This window comes from Bufo bufo, chromosome 2, assembly GCF_905171765.1.
Source record: "Bufo bufo chromosome 2, aBufBuf1.1, whole genome shotgun sequence".
Classification (NCBI taxonomy): domain Eukaryota; kingdom Metazoa; phylum Chordata; class Amphibia; order Anura; family Bufonidae; genus Bufo; species Bufo bufo.
Window position 1 is genome coordinate 231,200,604 of NC_053390.1, and position 19,428 is coordinate 231,220,031.

General features: G+C 43.7%; 1 protein-coding gene across 1 annotated transcript in view; it reads right to left on the minus strand.

Moving 5' to 3' along the window:
• Positions 1-19,428, minus strand: part of STX2 (syntaxin 2) — a 69,621-nt gene that overhangs the window by 30,907 nt on the left and 19,286 nt on the right. Inside the window, exons 2-6 of the mRNA XM_040416254.1 lie at positions 18,804-18,881; positions 15,437-15,536; positions 9,817-9,891; positions 4,460-4,533; positions 2,732-2,840 (exon numbers count right to left, since the gene is read on the minus strand). Of these exons, the coding sequence (XP_040272188.1) occupies positions 2,732-2,840; positions 4,460-4,533; positions 9,817-9,891; positions 15,437-15,536; positions 18,804-18,881 (436 nt within the window). The remainder of the gene's footprint in view (positions 1-2,731; positions 2,841-4,459; positions 4,534-9,816; positions 9,892-15,436; positions 15,537-18,803; positions 18,882-19,428) is intronic.

Consider the following 19,428-nt stretch of genomic DNA (forward strand, 5'->3'; position numbering starts at 1 on the left):
TTTGACTCTGTGGAGTGGGGGTTTATGTGGGCGGTGCTGGAGAGGTTAGGGGTCCCCCAATCCTTCCTCCGATGGCTGCACATGCTCTATACGCGTCCGACAGCCAGAGTCCGGGTCAATGGGCACCTATCCAGACCCTTTGTTCTGCAGAGGGGCACCAGACAGGGGTGCCCATTGTCACCTCTCCTGTTTGCATTGGTGATTGAACCTCTCTCGATCAGCATTGGACACAGCCCTGTGATACGGGGGTGGGAGATTGCGGGTATCTCTGAAAGAATCTCATCATACGCAGATGACATGTTGATTTACTTGGGAGATGTGGGTCCCTTGCTCGAAGCCCTTCTGCAGACGGTTGATTCCTATGGTTCATATTCGGGACTCAGAGTCAACTGGTCGAAATCGGCATTGTACCTAGTAGATGACATTCCTCACCAAAACATATCAACTAAGACCTGTGCAGCCCGTAGTGAAGTATGTTACACAGAAATTGAAGGCCTGGGAGGCGCTACCACTTTCTCTGATTGGACGGTTTAATGGCTATAAGATGGTGCTCCTACCCAAGCTGCTGTACTTGTATAGAGCAGCTCCACTAATGTTGCCTAAATCTCACTTTCAGAGCCTGGAGCGTTTGATATCACCCTTCCTATGGAATAAGTCTGTGCCCCGCATAGCTAGGGATATTTTACGAGCCCCATATGAAAGAGGGGGGCTGGCACTGCCTGACATGTACCTATATTATATAGCGACTCAACTTAATTATGGTGGATCAAGGCGGATTCGCACAATCCGGCGGTGGTGTTGGAGGCAGCCCTGATATATCCGAACCTGGTATATCGAGCAGGGAAGTTTCAGGTGAAGCATCTTACTACGCTCATGGAATGTCTTTGTGGTAGGAAAGAGGAGAGCCGAACAGAGCACTGTTAAGTCTCCAGTGATGCCTCTATGGGGTAATCCTGAACTAGTGGAATTATCTGCTCTTCCTGACTTTGTATTCTGGCCAAAGACAGGTATTAAATACCTTACCCAGCTCTATGATGAGGGAGTCTTTAAAACGTTCTCGGCTTTACAGGCAGAGTATAATCTGCCGCCGGCTTCCTTTTTCAGGTACTTGCAGCTGCGGCATGCCTGTGAAGCACAATTTGGGAGCGGCCCCCTGAGATTAGAATATGGTGCGGTGGAGAAGATAGCCAGAAGGGCGACTCATTACAAAATGGTCTCGTCCTTCTATGGTTTCCTTATCTCATCCCGACCTTCGCTGCTAGCGAAAGCTTTTCTCAAGTGGCGGGTGGACATACCTATACTGGAGACCTCACATGAGAAAGAGCTGACTGCCTCCTGGAGAAAGTCAGTGATTGGTGCAAGGGATCATCTGATTCAGAACAAATGGTTACATAGAATATACCTCATTCCTGTGCGTCTTGTGGGTATGCGCAGACTTGATTCGGATACTTGACACGGTGCAATGGGGGAGAGGGACTCTGTTTCATGTGATTTGGGAATGTTCAGTTATTAAGGAGTTCTGGACGGAGGTGCACAGGTATCTTAACGCTAGGTTGGGACACCCAGCGGTGGTTGCACCAGAAGTTAGCTTGTTAGGTTTGGTTAATGACATTCTTCAAACCAAATACGATAGAATTTTGTATAGGCTATTGATGTTCTATGCAAGGAAGTCGATGCTACTCAACTGGAAGCCCCCCAAAAAGTTGAGTGTGTCGCACTGGATCAAAATTATTAACAAGGCCCTTCCCATGTATAAACTAACGTATGAAGATAGAGGGGTTCCGGAGAAATTCCAGAAAATTTGGGGCACTTGGTTAAGTGCAAATTCGGTTTCGGAATGTTGAACTAAATCAGCTAGGAATGGTCCAAGTCACTTCCCGGGTGAATGTGTGTGTGAATGGTGTTTGAATGTGGATGCCAGTTGGGGGAATACCACCAATGGACTTACCAATCTAATGGGTGAGCAATGATTTTGATATGTAACCTACTTGTAATGACCGATACTGTTTTTCCTACTATGGTCTATAATTGGTATACTCTTGATTTTCAAAATAAAAAAAAAAAGCCTATTAAAAAAAAAAAAAAAAAAACAAGCCAGCATTGCGCTCCCCGGTGTAATTGGGCCCCGGCACTTCCTGGATCACTTGCTGTACATTGAGCACTTGATCCAGACCTGAATACAATCCACAATGTACGCGGGTCGTGCCTGCGCAGTCAAGCAGACACAACAGGCAATGTACGGCACGTGATCCAGAAGTGCTACAGCCTAGTTACACCAGGGAGCACAGCGCTGGCCCGGCAAGGACATTCTCATTATTATCATTGGGATAGTTGTAAGCCATGTGAAGGAGGACACATTAGTTAAACAGGTTTAATATCAACTAATTATATGCTTCACTAGAAAAAAAAACAAAAAAAACAGTATTATAATAACATCAAAAAATATGTGCAGATATGTTTAGGACCTAAACCTTTGGTGTAGCATGGCTGTGCGGCAGCACATCTCAGAGTGCTCAGCTCTGTTTAGTATTTCCAGCATGTGATATACAGATCCACAAAATGTCCTGGGAATCCATATTCCGCACGCTGGAGAAGCCGAACAAAGCAGATGAAACCCAACAATGGAGAGGGCTCCGAGAAGGGCTGCTGCACCATTGTGCTTTCACAAAAGGTTTAGGTCCCCTTTAACCATTTTCTGAGCATTCTGACACTAGGTTAGGTGGCATCATACTTATTTCCAGCTGACGCTGTATTCGTCCTTTGCTTCGCTCTCGAAACTGAATCTGGGTTTCATTATATGCAATCATAACTTCCCCAAACTTTCTGGACAATACTGTATGCTGAGGAATAAGAAGACAAAACACTTTCATTGTGTATAGAGAGGAGAAACAGGGGTATTCACTACAAATACTGGAGACCTTGACCAATGCAATCATGTTACTGGGTTAAAGGGGTTGTTAAAAGGAACCTGTCATCAACTTTGTGCTGCCCATACTAACGGCAGAATAAAGTAGAGACAGGTGAGTTTATTTCAGAGTTCTGTCATTTAAAAGTTAAAAGTAAGTGGTTGCAGAGAACCAACATCACAATCATTGCAGATTAGGCCTTGAAAAGAGTCCCGGCCACCTGAGAAGAGTCCTGGTTATTCATAAGTTCCTGCTCTCCTGCCCACCTGCTGATGATTGATAGGCTTCTACCTAGTTTTCTCCCTTTCTCTCTAGTAGAGAACTGCCAATCACCCGCAGATCGGAGGGGAGAGCAGGAGATTATGAATAACCAGGACTCTTCTCAAGTAGATTGACTCTTTTTAGGCCTGGGCTCTATAGGGCAGCATGATGTACTGCCCGGACACGGAATTGCGGACCCGCACTTCAGGGTCTGCAATTCCGTTCCCGAAAAAAATAGAACATGTCCTATTCTTGTCTGCAATTGCAGACAAGAATGGGCATATTCTATTAGTGCCGGCAATATGCGGTCCGCAAAATGCGTAGCGCACTTTGCCGCTGTGCGTAGCGCACATTGCAGTGTAAATGGACCCCAACACATAAATAACAGCTAAAATGTTTCCAGTTGGAGACTTTTGAATTCTAGCTTGAACTCCTGTCAAGGAATCTAGAATCCAAGAGTTGGATATTTTTATCCAGGTTAATCTTCCCCTCATCCTGGCGTTATTCCCGACCCAGAAGCCTGGCTTTTAAACAGAAAACCTCTGTTTTTGGACACAGAAGATCTCCACTTATTTTCCTTCTCCTTACTGAACATCCTGTTCTGACGAAAGGGACCATATGGCCTATGAAAGGAGCAAGAACCCATTTTTCTTATCTCCTGCTTTTTCACGGATATTATCCAAAAAGGAAGTAAGCGTTATACCTCACAAGGGATACCACGAAGCTTAGCCTTTGAGGCAACATCGCCCGACAAATTCTTGAGCCACAGGGCTCTAAAAGCTGAATAGGCCAGAGAGGAGGAACGAGAATAGTCTCAAAACGTCATTGACTTGTCCGCCAAAAAATCTGCCGCCTTGGAAATACTTGGAATAGCGCTCAAAATCTGTTCTTTAGACGACTTATCCCTAATATGAGATTATAAATGATAAGGCCAAAGAATAATGGACCCTAGCCATACAGGGAGCTGCAATATTAAATAATGAACAAATAAACTCCCATGTACTCTTTAAATACTATTTTCCTACCCATGGGATCCTTTAACATACCCAAATCCTCATAGGGAAGTGATGACCTACGAGACACCTTTGCTATAGGCACATCTATCCTAGGGGCGTGATCCTAAATTCCAGAATCGGATTCATCAAAAGGATATTTACTCTGTGTGTATATGTGTGAAAAAAGTACGTATATGTCCACCTTGTGGTCATGAACAGCACGCTTTTCAAAATCCTGAACCCTTTTTACCCCAGATCTCACACTCTTGGCTCCAATTTTTCAACCGTGAACCTTACCTGAGATTTTCTTATTCTTAAATTCACAGAAGACCTGTTGGCATTCTCATCTTGATCAATTGTTTGCTCAATAGCTACAAAAAAATTATACGTATGAAGAGTTATTTCTAAAAATTCAACGCTACAAACCATACAAGTAATTTTTTGATAAGACACATTAACATATTTTCAAAATATTAACCCAAATCAAGAAGCCTTGTTTTAAATCAACTAGCTGGGGTCCAACATTGTGGGGTAAGCATATCCATATATTCACCAGTAGCAGTGGGAGGCACAACCAGCCAACTGCATGGCACTGTTGCCACCAGTAACCATTCCTGTAAAGTTATTATATTTTAAAGGGAGTCTGTCACCAAAATGTCGCAGTCTGCGCTGCTTACATGATGCTGTAGCACAACTAAACATTTAAATGGTATTCTTCTTTTTTTCTGATGTTCATAAAGAGCAACAAGTGGTTTTAATAATCTGCAAATGAGGGCTCGCAAGTGCCCAGGGGCGGCGTTCAGGGAGTAAGTGCCCAGGCCCCTCTGCGTGCATCTCTCCTCCCTAAGCCCACATCTGGCCAGCCGAGATCCTGCGCGTGCGTAGTTCATCGCCTGGCCCGGCAGCCAGCTATACTTAGTCCTAGTAGAAGGCAGTTAGCTGGCGCACGCGCACTGCTGGGAGTGATGCCGATGCTACAGTGGTCAGAACAGTGCGGATACCCAGGCCTGGCGGTGAACTGCACAAGCACGACACATCTTAGCAAATCTCTTTAGTGTTACTAAGGAGAATCTGTCTTCAGTTCTACTGAGCGCTGAAGACGTCTGTGTGTAACAAGTCAGATAGGCAAGGAGATGGGCAGTGATAGTTAGGACACATGTACATAGTCAGGGACTGGAATAGTAACAAGAGGCAGGCTGGAAACCTATGTTCAGCGCTCAGTACATCTGAAGACAAACTTTCCTTAGCAAGACTCAGATGGAGCTTCGATAAGGAGACTCTCTACACCATGTTTTCTAGTACAAAGAAACATCTTTTGCTAAAAAATAATTATAATTTTTTTTACATCTGTCCCTACAGTATATTAACCCCTTCAGGACCCTGCCATTTTTCACCTTAAGGACCAGGCAATTTTTTGCAAATCTGACATGTGTCATTATACGTGGTGATAACTTCAAAATGCTTTTACTTATCCAATCCATTCGGAGACTGTTTTCTCGTCACATATTGTACTTCATGACACTGGTAAATTTGAGTCCAAATATTTCATTTTTATTTATTAAAAAATACCAAATTTACCAAAAATTTTGAAAAATTCACAATTTTCTAAATTTAAATGTCTCTGCTTTTAAAACCGATAGGGATACCTCCTAAAATAGTTATTATTTTACATTTCCCATATGTCTATTTCATGTTTGGATCATTTTGTAAATTACATTTTCTTTTTTTGGGGACGTTAGAAGGCTTAGAAGTTTGGAAGCAAATCTTGAAATGTTTCAGAAAATTTCCAAAACCCACTTTGTAAGGACCAGTTCAGGTCTGAAGTCACTTTGTGAGGCTTACATAATAGAAATCACCCATAAATGGCCACATTTTAGAAACTACACCTTTCTTAACCATTTAGGTGTTCCACAATAACTAATGGAAAATGTAGATGAAATTTCACTTTCTGGCAGATTTTCCATTTTAATCATGGACAAAGCAAGGGTTAACAGCAAAAAAAACCTCAATATTTATTGCCCCGATTCTGCAGTTTACAAAAACACCCCATATGTGGTATGTGGTAGTAAACTGCTGTACGGGCACATGGCATTGCGCAGAAGGAAAGGAACGCCATATGGTTTTTGGAAGGCAGATTTCACTGGGATAATTTTAAGTTGCCATGTCATATTTGAAGACCCCCCAATGCACCCCTAGAGTAGAAACTCCCCCCCAAAAAAGACCTGATTTTGGAAACTACGGGATACAGTGGCAGTTTTGTTGGTACTATATTAGGGTACATATGATTTTTGGTTGCACTATATTACACTTTTTGTGAAGCAAGGTAACAAAAAATAGCTGTTTTGGAACCGTTTTTATTTTTTGTTATTTAAAATGTTCATCTAACACAGTGCTTCTCAAATAGTGGAGCGCCCCCCAGGGGGGGCGCCAGGCTCCGTAAAGAGGGGCTCGTTCAGGGCCGGCCTTTGGGGTGTGCGGGCTGTGCGGCCGCACAGGGCGCCATAGCAACAGGGGCACCGGGCGGTCGACAGCTCGCAGTGTAATATGCGGCAGGGAGATGAGCGCTTCCATTGTGGAAGCGCTCATCTCCCGTCTGATCAGAGGCCGGCGCAGGCGCTGAACGCGATGTACGGAGCGGGGGCCGGGGGAGGGACTGGGAGGAGGAGCTGGGGGCCGGCAATAGCGGTGGGGCGGTGCAGTCACTGTACTATAGCCCCGCCCCACCGCTCCCTCCGGTATACTAATATAAAATGTATTATTGAATTAAAAGTTATTAAACATACCCCCCCCACTTTATGAATGAAGCAGGCGGCGCAGACAAGTGACGTCACTGAGGGACGCGCCGGCCGCCTGCCGGCATTATACAGAAGAAATTCGGATATACGGTACTATTAGGAGTGAGGGGGGCATGTTTAATAACTTTAAACGGCGGCGGCGGGCACACAGAATCTGTGGATGGCACAGTTAAGGGGTGGGGGTCTGTGGATGGCACTGTTATGGGCTGGGGGGGCACTGTGGATGGCACTGTTATGGGGTGGGGGTCTGTGGATGGCACATATATAACAGTGCCAGCCACAGATCCCCCTGTAACAGTGCCAGCCACAGATCCCCCCCATAAGTGTCAGTCATCCACAGATCCCCCCATAAGTGTCCGTCATCCACAGATCCACCCATAAGTGTGTGTCCGATCCACATTTCTTTCTTTTTTTATTCTCTTATAGGTTAATAAGGATACAGTGTTATGCAGAGGTGTACTTATAACAATTTTATAGACAAATGATACTATTTACAGTCGCGCGGGGGGCGCAAAATGTTTTCTTCTTCCTAGGGGGGGCATGACAGAAAATAATTGAGAAGCACTGATCTAACAGGTTAGCTCATGTGGTATTTTTATACAGCAGGTTGCTACGGTCACGACAATACCAAATATGACTACTTTTTTAGTTGTTTGTTTCAGTTTTACATAATAAAGCATTTTTTTAAATTGAGTTTTTTTTATGTTTTGGGCAGCTGTCTTATGTAGGGGCTCATTTTTTTCGGTATGAGATGACGGTTTGATTGGTACTATTTTAGGGTGCATATGACTTTTTGATTGCTTGCTGTTACACTGTGATGTAAGGCGACACTTTATTTTTTTTTTTTTTTTTTTTTTTTTTTACGGTGTTCACCTGAGGGGTTAGGTCATGTGATATTTTTATACAGCAGGTTCTTACGGACGCGGCGATACTTAGGCCCCTTTCACATGGGCGAGTATTCCGCGCGGATGCGATGCGTGAGTTGAACGCATTGCACCCGCACTGAATTCTGACCCATTCATTTCTATGGGGCTGTTCACATGAGCGGTGATTTTCACGCATCACTTGTGCGTTGCGTGAAAATCGCAGCAAGCTCTATATTGTGCGTTTTTCACGCAACGCAGGCCCCATAGAAGTGAATGGGGTTGCGTGAAAATCGCAAGCATCCGCAAGCAAGTGCGGATGCGGTGCGATTTTCACGCACGATTGCTAGGAGACGATCGGGATGGAGACCCGATCATTATTATTTTCCCTTATAACATGGTTATAAGGGAAAATCATAGCATTCTGAATACAGAACGCATAGTAAAATAGCACTGGAGGGGTTAAAAAAATAAATAAATTTAACTCACCTTAATCCACTTGCTCACGCTGCCGGCATCTTGTCTGTCTCCATAGTCTGAGAGCCATATTTTTTTTTTTTTTTTTTGTGGCGACTGTCTTAGGTAGGGGTTCATTTTTTGCGGGATGAGGTGACAGTTAGATTGGTACTATTTTGGGGGGCATACGCCTTTTTGATCGCTTGGTGTTGCACTTTTAGTGATGTAAGGTGACCAAAAAAAGTTTTCATTTTTTAGCACAGTTTTTATTTAAAAAATTTTTGACACTGTTTACCTGAGGAGTTAGGTCATGTGATATTTTAATACAGCCGGTCGATACCTAATATGTCTACTTTTATTTTTTCCCCCTATTTTTTACATTTTTTTTTTTTACTTTATTTTGGGAAAAGGACGCTTTTTTTTTTTTTTTACTTGAAACTAAATTTTTTTGTAAAACTATTTTTTTACTTTTTTCCCAATCTGGGACTTCAACTTTTGGGGGTCTGATTCCCTTTACAATACTTCTGTATTGTGATGCATTGGCTGTAAGTGTATGACACACTGTAGTACACTTACAGCTTCCTGCCTGTGAGATCCAGAGGGCTGAATCTCACGGTCTGTCACGGAAGGCAGCCACGATGCCTAAGGAAGGCACCTGCATGTGCCACGGTGAGCACTGACGGGGGCAGTGCGAGGGTTAATGCGGATGCCGTCGCATACAGCAGGGGTCCGGCTATCAGTGACTGCAGCTCCTGGACCCGCCCAATCAGCCCGCCGTGCATGTACGTCGCTGGTCCTTAAGTAACGTCCACCAGCGCCGTAGATGTATGGGGTTAAAAATAACCTTATGGGGTTAAAAATAACCAGAGACAATAGTTCCAGTTTAAAGGTGGATTTGTCACTACGGGAAACACCACGGTTAGATTTTCACAATCTATTCTATACAATCTTATCATTGCAGATGAATTCTGTAAGCGAGGGGTGACCATCAACACTGAAAGATCCAAACGCGTCACTGACTTACCACAAAAGGGAAGTGTGGCTTTCACATTAGTCAACACATTTCTCAGACACCTGGAAAAAGGATGTTACAGTACCCGGCCATGACTATGCTAAAACTCTGTCAATGGTTACATATTCAGCACAACTGCAGGCAAATTGTCAGCGTTGTCCGGTACCCTTTTTAAGCATCACAGAAATGAAAAATTCTGACAGTAAAGTATTTACACTAAAACCTTTACATCAGAACAGGTTTATTAGCCTTGGTTCACATCTAAGTCTGAGGCTCTGCCACAAAAAAAAAAAAAAAAGAGGGGGAAAAAAAGCGCAGAGTACTGCACTATTTTTCCAGAATAAGAACAACCACTGTGACAGAAAACTGACAGGCCCCATTATAGTCAATGGACATCATTTGTGTGATCTGGCAGTGCCGATATTTTCATTTTTCTGTTTCACTGAGGCAGCAGAAAAATGGAAATCCAAGCGTAGATATGAACCAAGACAGCTGCACTGCACAAACAACATGTGGTGCTGGACTTACCCTTTAACTTTGTTCGGACTTTATTGGAAATACTCTTTATTTCTTTATTAAGACTTTCAAGTTCATCTTTTGTTTCTGAAATAATAGAAGCGGAAGGGTATTCATAAAATCAACATCAAATGAACTGGAAATATGTTGTGCACCATGAAATGCATCAAATGCTCTTTAAAACACACAGGGGGTCATTTACAAACAGATATATGCCACTTTTGTGTTTTAGGCGCAGAAATTGGTCTAAATGTAAGACAGCAAGTAAGCGGTCTTACGTTTAGAATCGGCGGTGGATATGCAGAAGTTATGTGGCGGCCGGCGCCTCCTTAAACCTTCAGCAATGATAAATGCGCTCCACAATACCAACCCAAAATCATACATACTGACAGAGCTGGATTTATACCCCAGAGAGGGGCTGGGAATAATACTAACAAAACCGTGATAACGATTTCCCGTGCCCTTTAAAATGCCATCCCCTCTTGCCTGATCTCAGTCATTGCTGAAAAAGCTTTAGACCGGGTCAATTGGACCTTTCTGCGCGCTGCCCTCGAATAGGTATTGGCTCGACTTTTCTACATAAAATATACCCCCTCTATACCTCTGCATGGATTAGGGTAAATGGTTCTCTTTCCCCATCACTAATGGCACTAGACAGGGCTATCCCTTGTCCCCTCTGCGGTAGGTCATTGCTATGGAACATCTGGCTGTTGAAATTCATAACTCCCTCAATACCCAAGGAATTACATTAGGTCAACATCATCACAAATCGGGCCTTTATGCCGATGACTTATTGCTCTGCGTCACCAATCACCTAATTTCTCTCCCTGTTCTGTTATAAGTATTCTACAGGTTTGGGACCCTTAGTAATATCAATGTAAACTATTCCAAAACTGGAGCCCTTAACCTAACCTTACCATTGAAGTTGGTCACGCAGTTGAAACTTAATGTAGGCACCAGAAAGCTATTAAAGGGAATCTGTCACCTGCTTTTAGCATTTTAAGCTGTCACCATTGCCATGTTCACTAAAGTACCTTATTTCCTGCAGTGGTCTTCTTACTTTATTTTGTTTTGTCATTTTGATTAAAAAAAAGCTCTTTTTCCGATATGCTAATGAAGCTCCAAGGTGCCCAGAAGGGCGTTTTTTTCCCCCCTCTGGAGCCCAGTGACACCCCCCTGCAGTGCCTAGCCCGCCTTAATTTGAAGCCCAAGAACGCCTCCTGATCCCGAAATAACCTCCCATAGCCCCGGGATAACCCCCTCGCCACGTCATCTTCTACCCTCAAGAAATGCCCCGTTCTTCTTCCTGTCGGCCGCCAGAAATCTTGCGCAGGCGCAGTACCGCCTGCGCGATCATCAAGCTCAGATTACGTCACTGGGCTCGGCGCATGCCCAGTGAGACTTTTGAGGCTGTTGCGGTACTGCGCCTGTGCAAGATTTCTGGCGGCCGACAGGAAGAAGAACGGGGCATTTCTTGAAGGCAGAAGATTACGTGGTGAGAGGGCGGAACCATTTGCCGGGGCTGTGGGAGGTTATTTCAGGATCAGGAGGCATATAGAAAAATCTTAGGGTGGCTCTACCTCCAAGTGGATGGTACCGGTGCTCGTATCGTGACTTATTACCCTCACAGTCACTAAAAATTTAATAGCAGAAAAATTAGATTGGATAGGCACTCGATTTGAGGATCAGGAGGCGTTCTTGGGCTTCAAATTTAGGCGGGCTGGGCACTGCACTGGGCTCCAGAGAGTGAAAAAAAAAGACCCTCTGGGCACCTTAGAGCTTTCATAAGCATATCAGAAAAAGAGCTTTTTTATCAAAATGACAAAACAAAATAAAGTAAGAAGACCACTCCAGGAAATAAGGTACTTTAGTGAACATGGCAATGGTGACAGCTTTAAATGGTAAAAGCAGGTGACAGATTCCCTTTAAGTATCTGGGGGTACAGGCTCATTCTAGTATATTGATTTGTATACACTGAACTATCTACCCTTATTGCACTATACAGCGCAAGACATTAAATCCTATGACAGGTCACAGCTGTCTTGGTTTGGTCGGATAAATGTACTTAAGATGGACATCACACGATTTCTTTATCTGTATCAGACTTACCGACCTCATTACCAAATGCAATTTTTAAAAGTCTGCAGAGTCTGACTAGAAAATTTGTCTGTGGATCATAGAGACCCCGTATAGGTCATTCAACCCTTGTCTGACCGAAGTCCAGGGGAGGGACCAGTCTTCCAGGTGTACCATCAAGCAGCTCCTTTACTTGAACTCATCATCAATGGGTAAATATAGAAGCCAAGATTAGCCCATTGTATTTACGATCCCTCCCATGGATCTCACCTTTGGATAGGCCCTCGCTCGCTCATTTCTCTCCACTGACCTCATGTGCCCTGCAGATTTGGGAGAGGCTCTTTATTCAAAAAGGGTCTCTCTTATCAGCCTGGCCTTAGGACTCCCTTATTTGATAACCCGATGTTTCCACTAGACATGGGTAGAGACCATTTTCTCCGTTGGTCCTCCTCTGTTAGTTTACTTTCACACTCGTGTTTTGGCTTTCCGTTTGCGAGATCCGTTCAGGGCTCTCACAAGCGGTCCAAAACGGATCAGTTTTGCCCTAATGCATTCTGAATGGAAAAGGATCCGCTCAGAATGCATCAGTTTGCCTCCGATCAGTCACCATTCCGCTCTGGAGGCGGACACCTGCCTGCAGCGTTTTTCTGTCTGCCTGACAAAGCGGAGCCAAACGGATCCGTCCTGGCACACAATGTAAGTTAATGGGGATGGATCCATTTGCTATGACACAATCTGGCACAATAAAAAGCGGATCCGTCCTCCATTGACTATCAATGGTGTTCAAGACGGATCCGTCATGGAAGACATAATACAACCGTATCCGTTCATGACAGATACATGCGGTTGTATTATTGTAACGGAAGCGTTTCTGCAGATCCATGACGGATCCGCAAAAAACGCTAGTGTGAAAGTAGCCTTAATATGCATCTGACTCAGGTGATGACTGCGGACTCCTTATTGCCACTTTGCAGGAGGCGTCTCTGAATAGGACTCTGTCCAGGATAGAATATGCCCAGCTGAATAGGTACCCAATCATGTTTGGCAGGCTTGTCTTCAGTTACCTTCCGATGATGTTCCTCTATTGTAGTAGGGATCGACCGATTATCGGATTTACCGAAGTTATCGACCGATATTCATGATTTTCAAAATTATCGGTATCGGCAACTAACCTTGCTGACAATGCGTCTGGGGGGGGGGCGCGCGCCCTTAGCTGTCTCGAAGTCTCGTGGCTCCGCGTGGCAAAACAAGGCGTGTGCACGAATCGCGGGACTTCTGGAGAGGAGCTGAAGTCCTGGCCCTGAAGTAATGCTGTCTGGAGGAGTGGCTGCAGTGCCGTGTGCCGTCCAAGTCTGCTCTGCCGCTTGTGTGCCAGCCCAGTTGGACCACTTGGTTTGCCAAATTGCCACCTTTTCTTCTGGTCTACTAAAAAGGTTATTTTCTTTTCTTTCGTCTAATACTATGTTGTTTATTGGAGTAGTTACTCACTTAGTCACTGAGGTGGGGAGGGGTGGTGGAAATTGGCATTTGGCACTAGTATATTATAAATGTAAATTATAAATTAATAAAGCAACTATACTAAATGATAACAAGCAAGCAGGCCATGGTAGTCAGTGAGGGGGGGAGCTGCTGGATATGGCACTATATATTATAATAAAGCTCTGGGCGTAATTGTTTGCATTAGATTTATATTATAAAACAGGTTCATTTAACAGCAGATTTGTGTAGGAATTTTAATTTTTTTCTCAAAAATGATAATGCACAGAATATCGGTATAAAAGTTATCGGCCTGACAGTTCACAGGTCAATATCGGTCGATCCCTAGTCTGTTCCTACCCTATCCAGGTGGGTATTGCGGTTTCTTTTTTCTCTCTTCCTTCTATCCTCTTTTAATTCTTTTTCTTTCCTTATACAAAGAATATCTTGTACTGTGTGCTTCTGAATGACCATTTTCAGTATAGGACAACTGCCATGTGCTTCTATTTTCCTCGATAATACGTCCTTTTGTATGATTGAGTTACTAGCGACCTCTGATGATAATGTCATTTCAGATCTCATGCTGTATACACAACTATTTTGCTTTACTGTTCCAACTTAAAACTTCACAATAAAAACAAGATTTGGAAAAAAACACAATCCCAAAATTCTTCACTATACGTGCATAAAAACATAGCTGCCACATCTATTCAGAAAAACCTTGCCTCAGCAATTCCAAGAGACAAAGAAACAGCTACTGTATCCGCTTTGCACCAGGAGCCATTTCACTGGATGTGCACTTTTTCTTTTTTAGCTCTACATGTGTTTTCCTATGTGGGTCCCAAGAGTCAGAGCTCTGCCAATCTGATAAAGAGGGGTCATCAATATTATTGTCCAGGATAACTCCTTTAAGGCACAGTTACCATCTATGACTGCAGCTTATCTGCAAGGTCTAACTGGAGTCTGAGGTATTCTAAAATCAACCTACTGCTCTATCCACAATGCTTTAAACTGCAGCTTTGTTTGCTGTATATAAACAGACACCCACATACTGATGTCTTAACGAAGGGGAGTTGGGAAGTTGCTGCAGAGGCATTCAGCGGGAGCATAGTAACTAACATTAAAAAAAATGTGACAAAGTCTGATGAAATCTGGTTACAGCTATATTCTGCTATTTCCTGTTATTGTCAACGTCCCAGTTTCAAATTCTCTTCGCCCTTCCTCATTATTTCTATAAAATACCCCTAGAAATTAATATGATGTATTATGGGGACACACGTTTAAATAGGTGACACCTTAAAGGCATTATCCCATGATTAATGTAAAAAAATAATAATAATAATATTTACAATCTCTAACACAGCTAGAACCAGCCCTGTACCTGACATGGATCCAGAGATCGCCCCATTCACTGCTCCAATTGCCCTGCTAGATTTATTTCAAGCTGGCAGCTCAGGGGACATGTTCTTTCTCAAGATGCATGTCCTATCTGCTGTAGTTGACGGAACCGAGCGTGTGCGTCCAACTCCGTGTGGTGGACAGAGAAATTCCCAAAAGAGCATACAGCAGGTGGCGCTATACGGATAGATTTCATTGGCTATACTAAATTTGTAAATACATGCAATAATAATATTCTGATCCAGGTGCTGGTTTGAAAACTGTAGAATGTTTTAAGTGGCGCAAACCCTTTAAGGGGACTGTCTTATAAAAACAAGCTGTGTCCATATGCCCTATTATGTGGTATAGACATGGCCCCTCAGGACCTCCCTGTGTGAGCCAGAAGAGAGTGCTGCTAACAATTCTGGCGGACATGAGCCGTCCATGCATTATATGGGGCCGTTTATGCTCCATTTCGCTTATACATAGCTGCAAATGCCCTGCCTAGATGTATGTATAAAAGATAACCTGCTGCCACCACTAGAAGGCGCTGAGGAGCAGAATGTATACCGTTATATATTCAACTCAATAACAGAATGCAGTATGTGGACTAGGCATGGGGCTCTGGAGCTCCGTATAAAAATATATAAAATTCAACTCCCAGCACAGAGTTGATAACTGTACGTGCATTACAAGCGCTTACTTTCTTCTGGGTTTGGTGCCGATAAAATAGTGCTGTGCTTCTTTTTCACCTCATCGACATTTTCTGATATTTTAGCAATGTGATTCCTTATTTCTTCTACCTAAGGAAGCAAATAATAAAAATTGAAAGAGTTATGTCACACAGCTTCTGACTTTCAGATGTAAATCAGAAGCTTTGCATTCATACATCTGAAGTAATATGGAGCCACCACTGTCAAACATGAAGGCATGCTACAGGAGGAAAGAGTTTACATTCCAGAGGATCTTCCATGATATGCTTGTGAAATGGGAAGTTATGCAGCGCTACAATGTAGCCGGTCACAGCCAGGGTGAAGGTGAACTGCAGCCAAGGAGATGCCCACTCAGAAACACAGCCGTCTCCTCCTCCCTGTACCAATGCTACGCATTAACATTTTGGGCGCCAACACTTCGGGGGAATCACAGCAGGGCAGACAAGGGGTCTTTCAAAAACAGAAAAATTCTGGCAGCATCAGCGGACGGTACTCCCTGTGAAAGGTCCTATTTTGGGCTGGTGCTCCACATTTATTAAAGAAGTGCAAGTAGTTGTAGAAAGGACAGCAGTCCTAGGGCCAAATTTGTGGGTGCATGTCTCCTGGGAAAGAGGTTCACTTTCTGACAGTAATGCCTCATTCACACGTCAGTGTTTGGTCAGTGATTTCCATCAGTGATTTTGAACCAAAACCAGGTGCAGCTCTAAACACAGAACAGGGGCAGATCTTTCCCTTATACCTTATACAATCACTGATGGAAATAACGGACCAAAACACTGACCTGAGAATGAGGCTCATCAGATAATCCAAATAGAAAAAAGTAGATGGAGACCAGATTAAACATTTCGGCTGAAGATCCTTTAATAACCAAATGATGACATCACCCTGACCCCATGACATCACTGGGGTCATTGTCGTGGTTGGCCAATCAAAATACAATGAATTGGTATCTACATAGAGAGTGAAAATAAACAGTGGAGAACACAATGCCTAATCAGAAAAAGATGGAGGTGGGTCGCATCCCTGTGCATGATGAAGGTGAGGCATATCTGTGTACGTTTTTGAATGTTGAATCTGGAACAAACACTACTACAAAAGGGGACATGCTGTTTCCATCTACTTTTTTCTATTTCGATTACTAAAAAGTGCACTGGAATAACATGCATCAAATTTATTGAGGGGCACAGCCTAAGTAGGGGTGGGCAATATGGCCTAAAATCTATATTGTGATATAATTTTAAGCATGTGCGATATATTCTATAATTTTTTCCCCCCAACTTTTTATTTAATAACCATTAGTCTCCTTAGGGGCTAGAGCCCTTGTCCTATTCACCCTGATAGAGCTCTATTAGAGGGAATAGGACTTCACACTCTCCCTGTTGCCCTGTGCATAGTGCACACAGCAGCAGGGAGCCGACTATGGCAGCCAGGGCTTAAGTAGCATCCTGGCTGCCATGGTAACTGATCCGAGCCCCGCAATTACACTGCTGGGGCTCCGATCAGAAGCTGCCAGCCTGGGGCCACTACTACCAATGATTTAATCGTGTGGTGGGGGGCCGCAATTAATATAATACTGAGAAGAGGGAGAGTAGAAGGAAGGGGCGGTGGCCACTGCGCCCCCAATGAATATAGTTAATATGCCTAAATACAAATGTAGCCTGCATATGCCAGCCATATCCCATACCTGGCCATGTCCCCCAGAGCCAGTGCCATCAGCCCCCAAGCCCCATGGCATTTTTCATCATCTGCCTCAGACATTACATGTTCCCCAGAACCAGTGCCATCAGATCAGCCCCATGGCCATCCTTTGAAAATAGATTATTCTCCCCCCGAAGAATCGCTATACTTACCTTTCCTGCAGGGTGCTCGGCGAGTCGGCAGTCCGCAGGTGTCGCGTCTTCTTCCCAGCATGCATTGCAGGACCTGACGTCACACACAGCGTCAGCGAGCGGGCTGACGCTGTGTGCACGCCAGGCCCTGGCCACTACAGTACAGCGCGGTGCGGAGTCGGGAGCCGGAGTCACGGAGCAGTGAGAAGTTTAGTCTATTCACTTCCGCTCCGTGGTCATATCGCGGTCCGGCGATATATGCGATATGGGCAAAATCTGTATCGTTGCACAGATTTAGGTCCCTTTCACACGAGCGAGTTTTCCGCGCGGGTGCAATGCGTGACGTGAACGATTAGCACCCGCACTGAATCCTGACCAATTCATTTCTATGGTGCTTTGTACATGAGCGTTGTTTTTCACGCATCAGTTCTGCGTTGCGTGAAAATCGCAGCATGTTCTATAGTCTGCGTTTTTCACGCAGCCCTGGCCCCCATAGAAGTGAATGGGGCTGCGTGAATGGTTGCTAAGAGATATTGTTTGTAAACATTCCGTTTTTTATCACGCGCGTGAAAAACGCATCAAAACACATTGCACCCGCGCGGAAAAAGCTGAACAACTAAACGCAACCGCAGACAAAACTGACTGAACTTGCTTGCAAAATAGTGCGAGTTTCACTGAACGCACTCTGAACGCATCCGGCCCCAATCCGCAACGCCCATGTGAAACCAGCCTTATTATATCGTCCATATCGCATATATCGCCCACCCCTAGGCACAGGCAGCTAAATAAATTTGGCGCATGTTCTAGCAGTCCATGTGCAAGAAAGGCAAATCTACACCAGTTATGAATTTCTGACATATATCAAGGTATCAGACCACCATGTTAAGACTCCCATTTAGACATTCAGATCAGATCCCCATTCAGAGATCAGAAATAAACAATAAATCAACTTACCTCTCCAGTACTGTGATCAGATACTGCACAGTGTGATTTCACAGCGCGCCAACGTCCTCACGCTGTGCGCAGTCACAGTACAGCGAGCGGCTGAGGACCAGGAAGCAGCGAGTACAGAGCCTGGGGAAATCTGCATTGAACGCTTACCGGTCCTCCTGTACTAATAAGCTATCCTGAGGATAGGCCACCATAACAACCCCATTAATAAAGTAGGCCCATAAAAGTGGGCCCGTCAGAGGCTGGTTGGCACCAAAATAGGTAGCATTTAGTTTCGGTTCCCATTCAAAAGAGGTCACTTTGCCGTGGTGGATGGGCAAAAATTATTTTGATCAACATATTTGCTAAGTACCTCAGGTTTTTTCATATAGTGAGTATAGCATTAATTCATATTTTCTGTGCTTGCAAAGTGCTGTTACATTGTGTTTGATTTTGTATTGCAGCCTAAGCTATGACATTTGTTGTGAAGTGAATCTTAACCGATTTCCATGAACTAGTTTAGAGCAACAGAAACACTTCCATGCATGTCTAAAGAACAATGATTCAATACAATCATAGTATTAAAGCTCTTCCCTACCTGATGGTAAAAGTCATCCATAAACTGCTCCTTCTCAATAATGACAACTGAATCCCCATCTTCCTCAGATGCTTTAGCCTGTGGAAATAAAGACAAAAAAAAAATAAAAAATGCTGAAAAAGAATGGTGTGAGTAACTATTTACAGAGGTGCTATAAAGAGCTGCGTCTCCAGTAAGTATAGTTAAAGGGATTGTTCGGCAGGTAAATGGTCATTTTTTCAAATCAGCACCCGAATTGGATTAGTTTTGTAACAGCATGCAAATAAAATTCAGTAATCCACTGAGTTACCCAATAAAATACACAGTGCATCTTCAGACCCCTTCACTTTTTCACATTTTGTTATATTGCAGTCTTGTGCTAAAATAAAAATAAATAAAAAGTAAAAAAACTGGTGTAAAGTAGAACTGTATTAGTTGCCCATAGCAACCAATCGGCGTCCACCTTTAATTTTTCAAAGGAACAGTGAAAGATGAAAGGTGGAATCTGATTGGTTGCTATGGGCAACTAAGCCAGTTGTAGGTTACACCAGTTTGATAAATGACCCCCAGAATGTTCAAAATATTTGACAATTTATTGAAAAGGAAAAACTGAAATCTTGCATTGACATAAGTATTCAGACCCTTT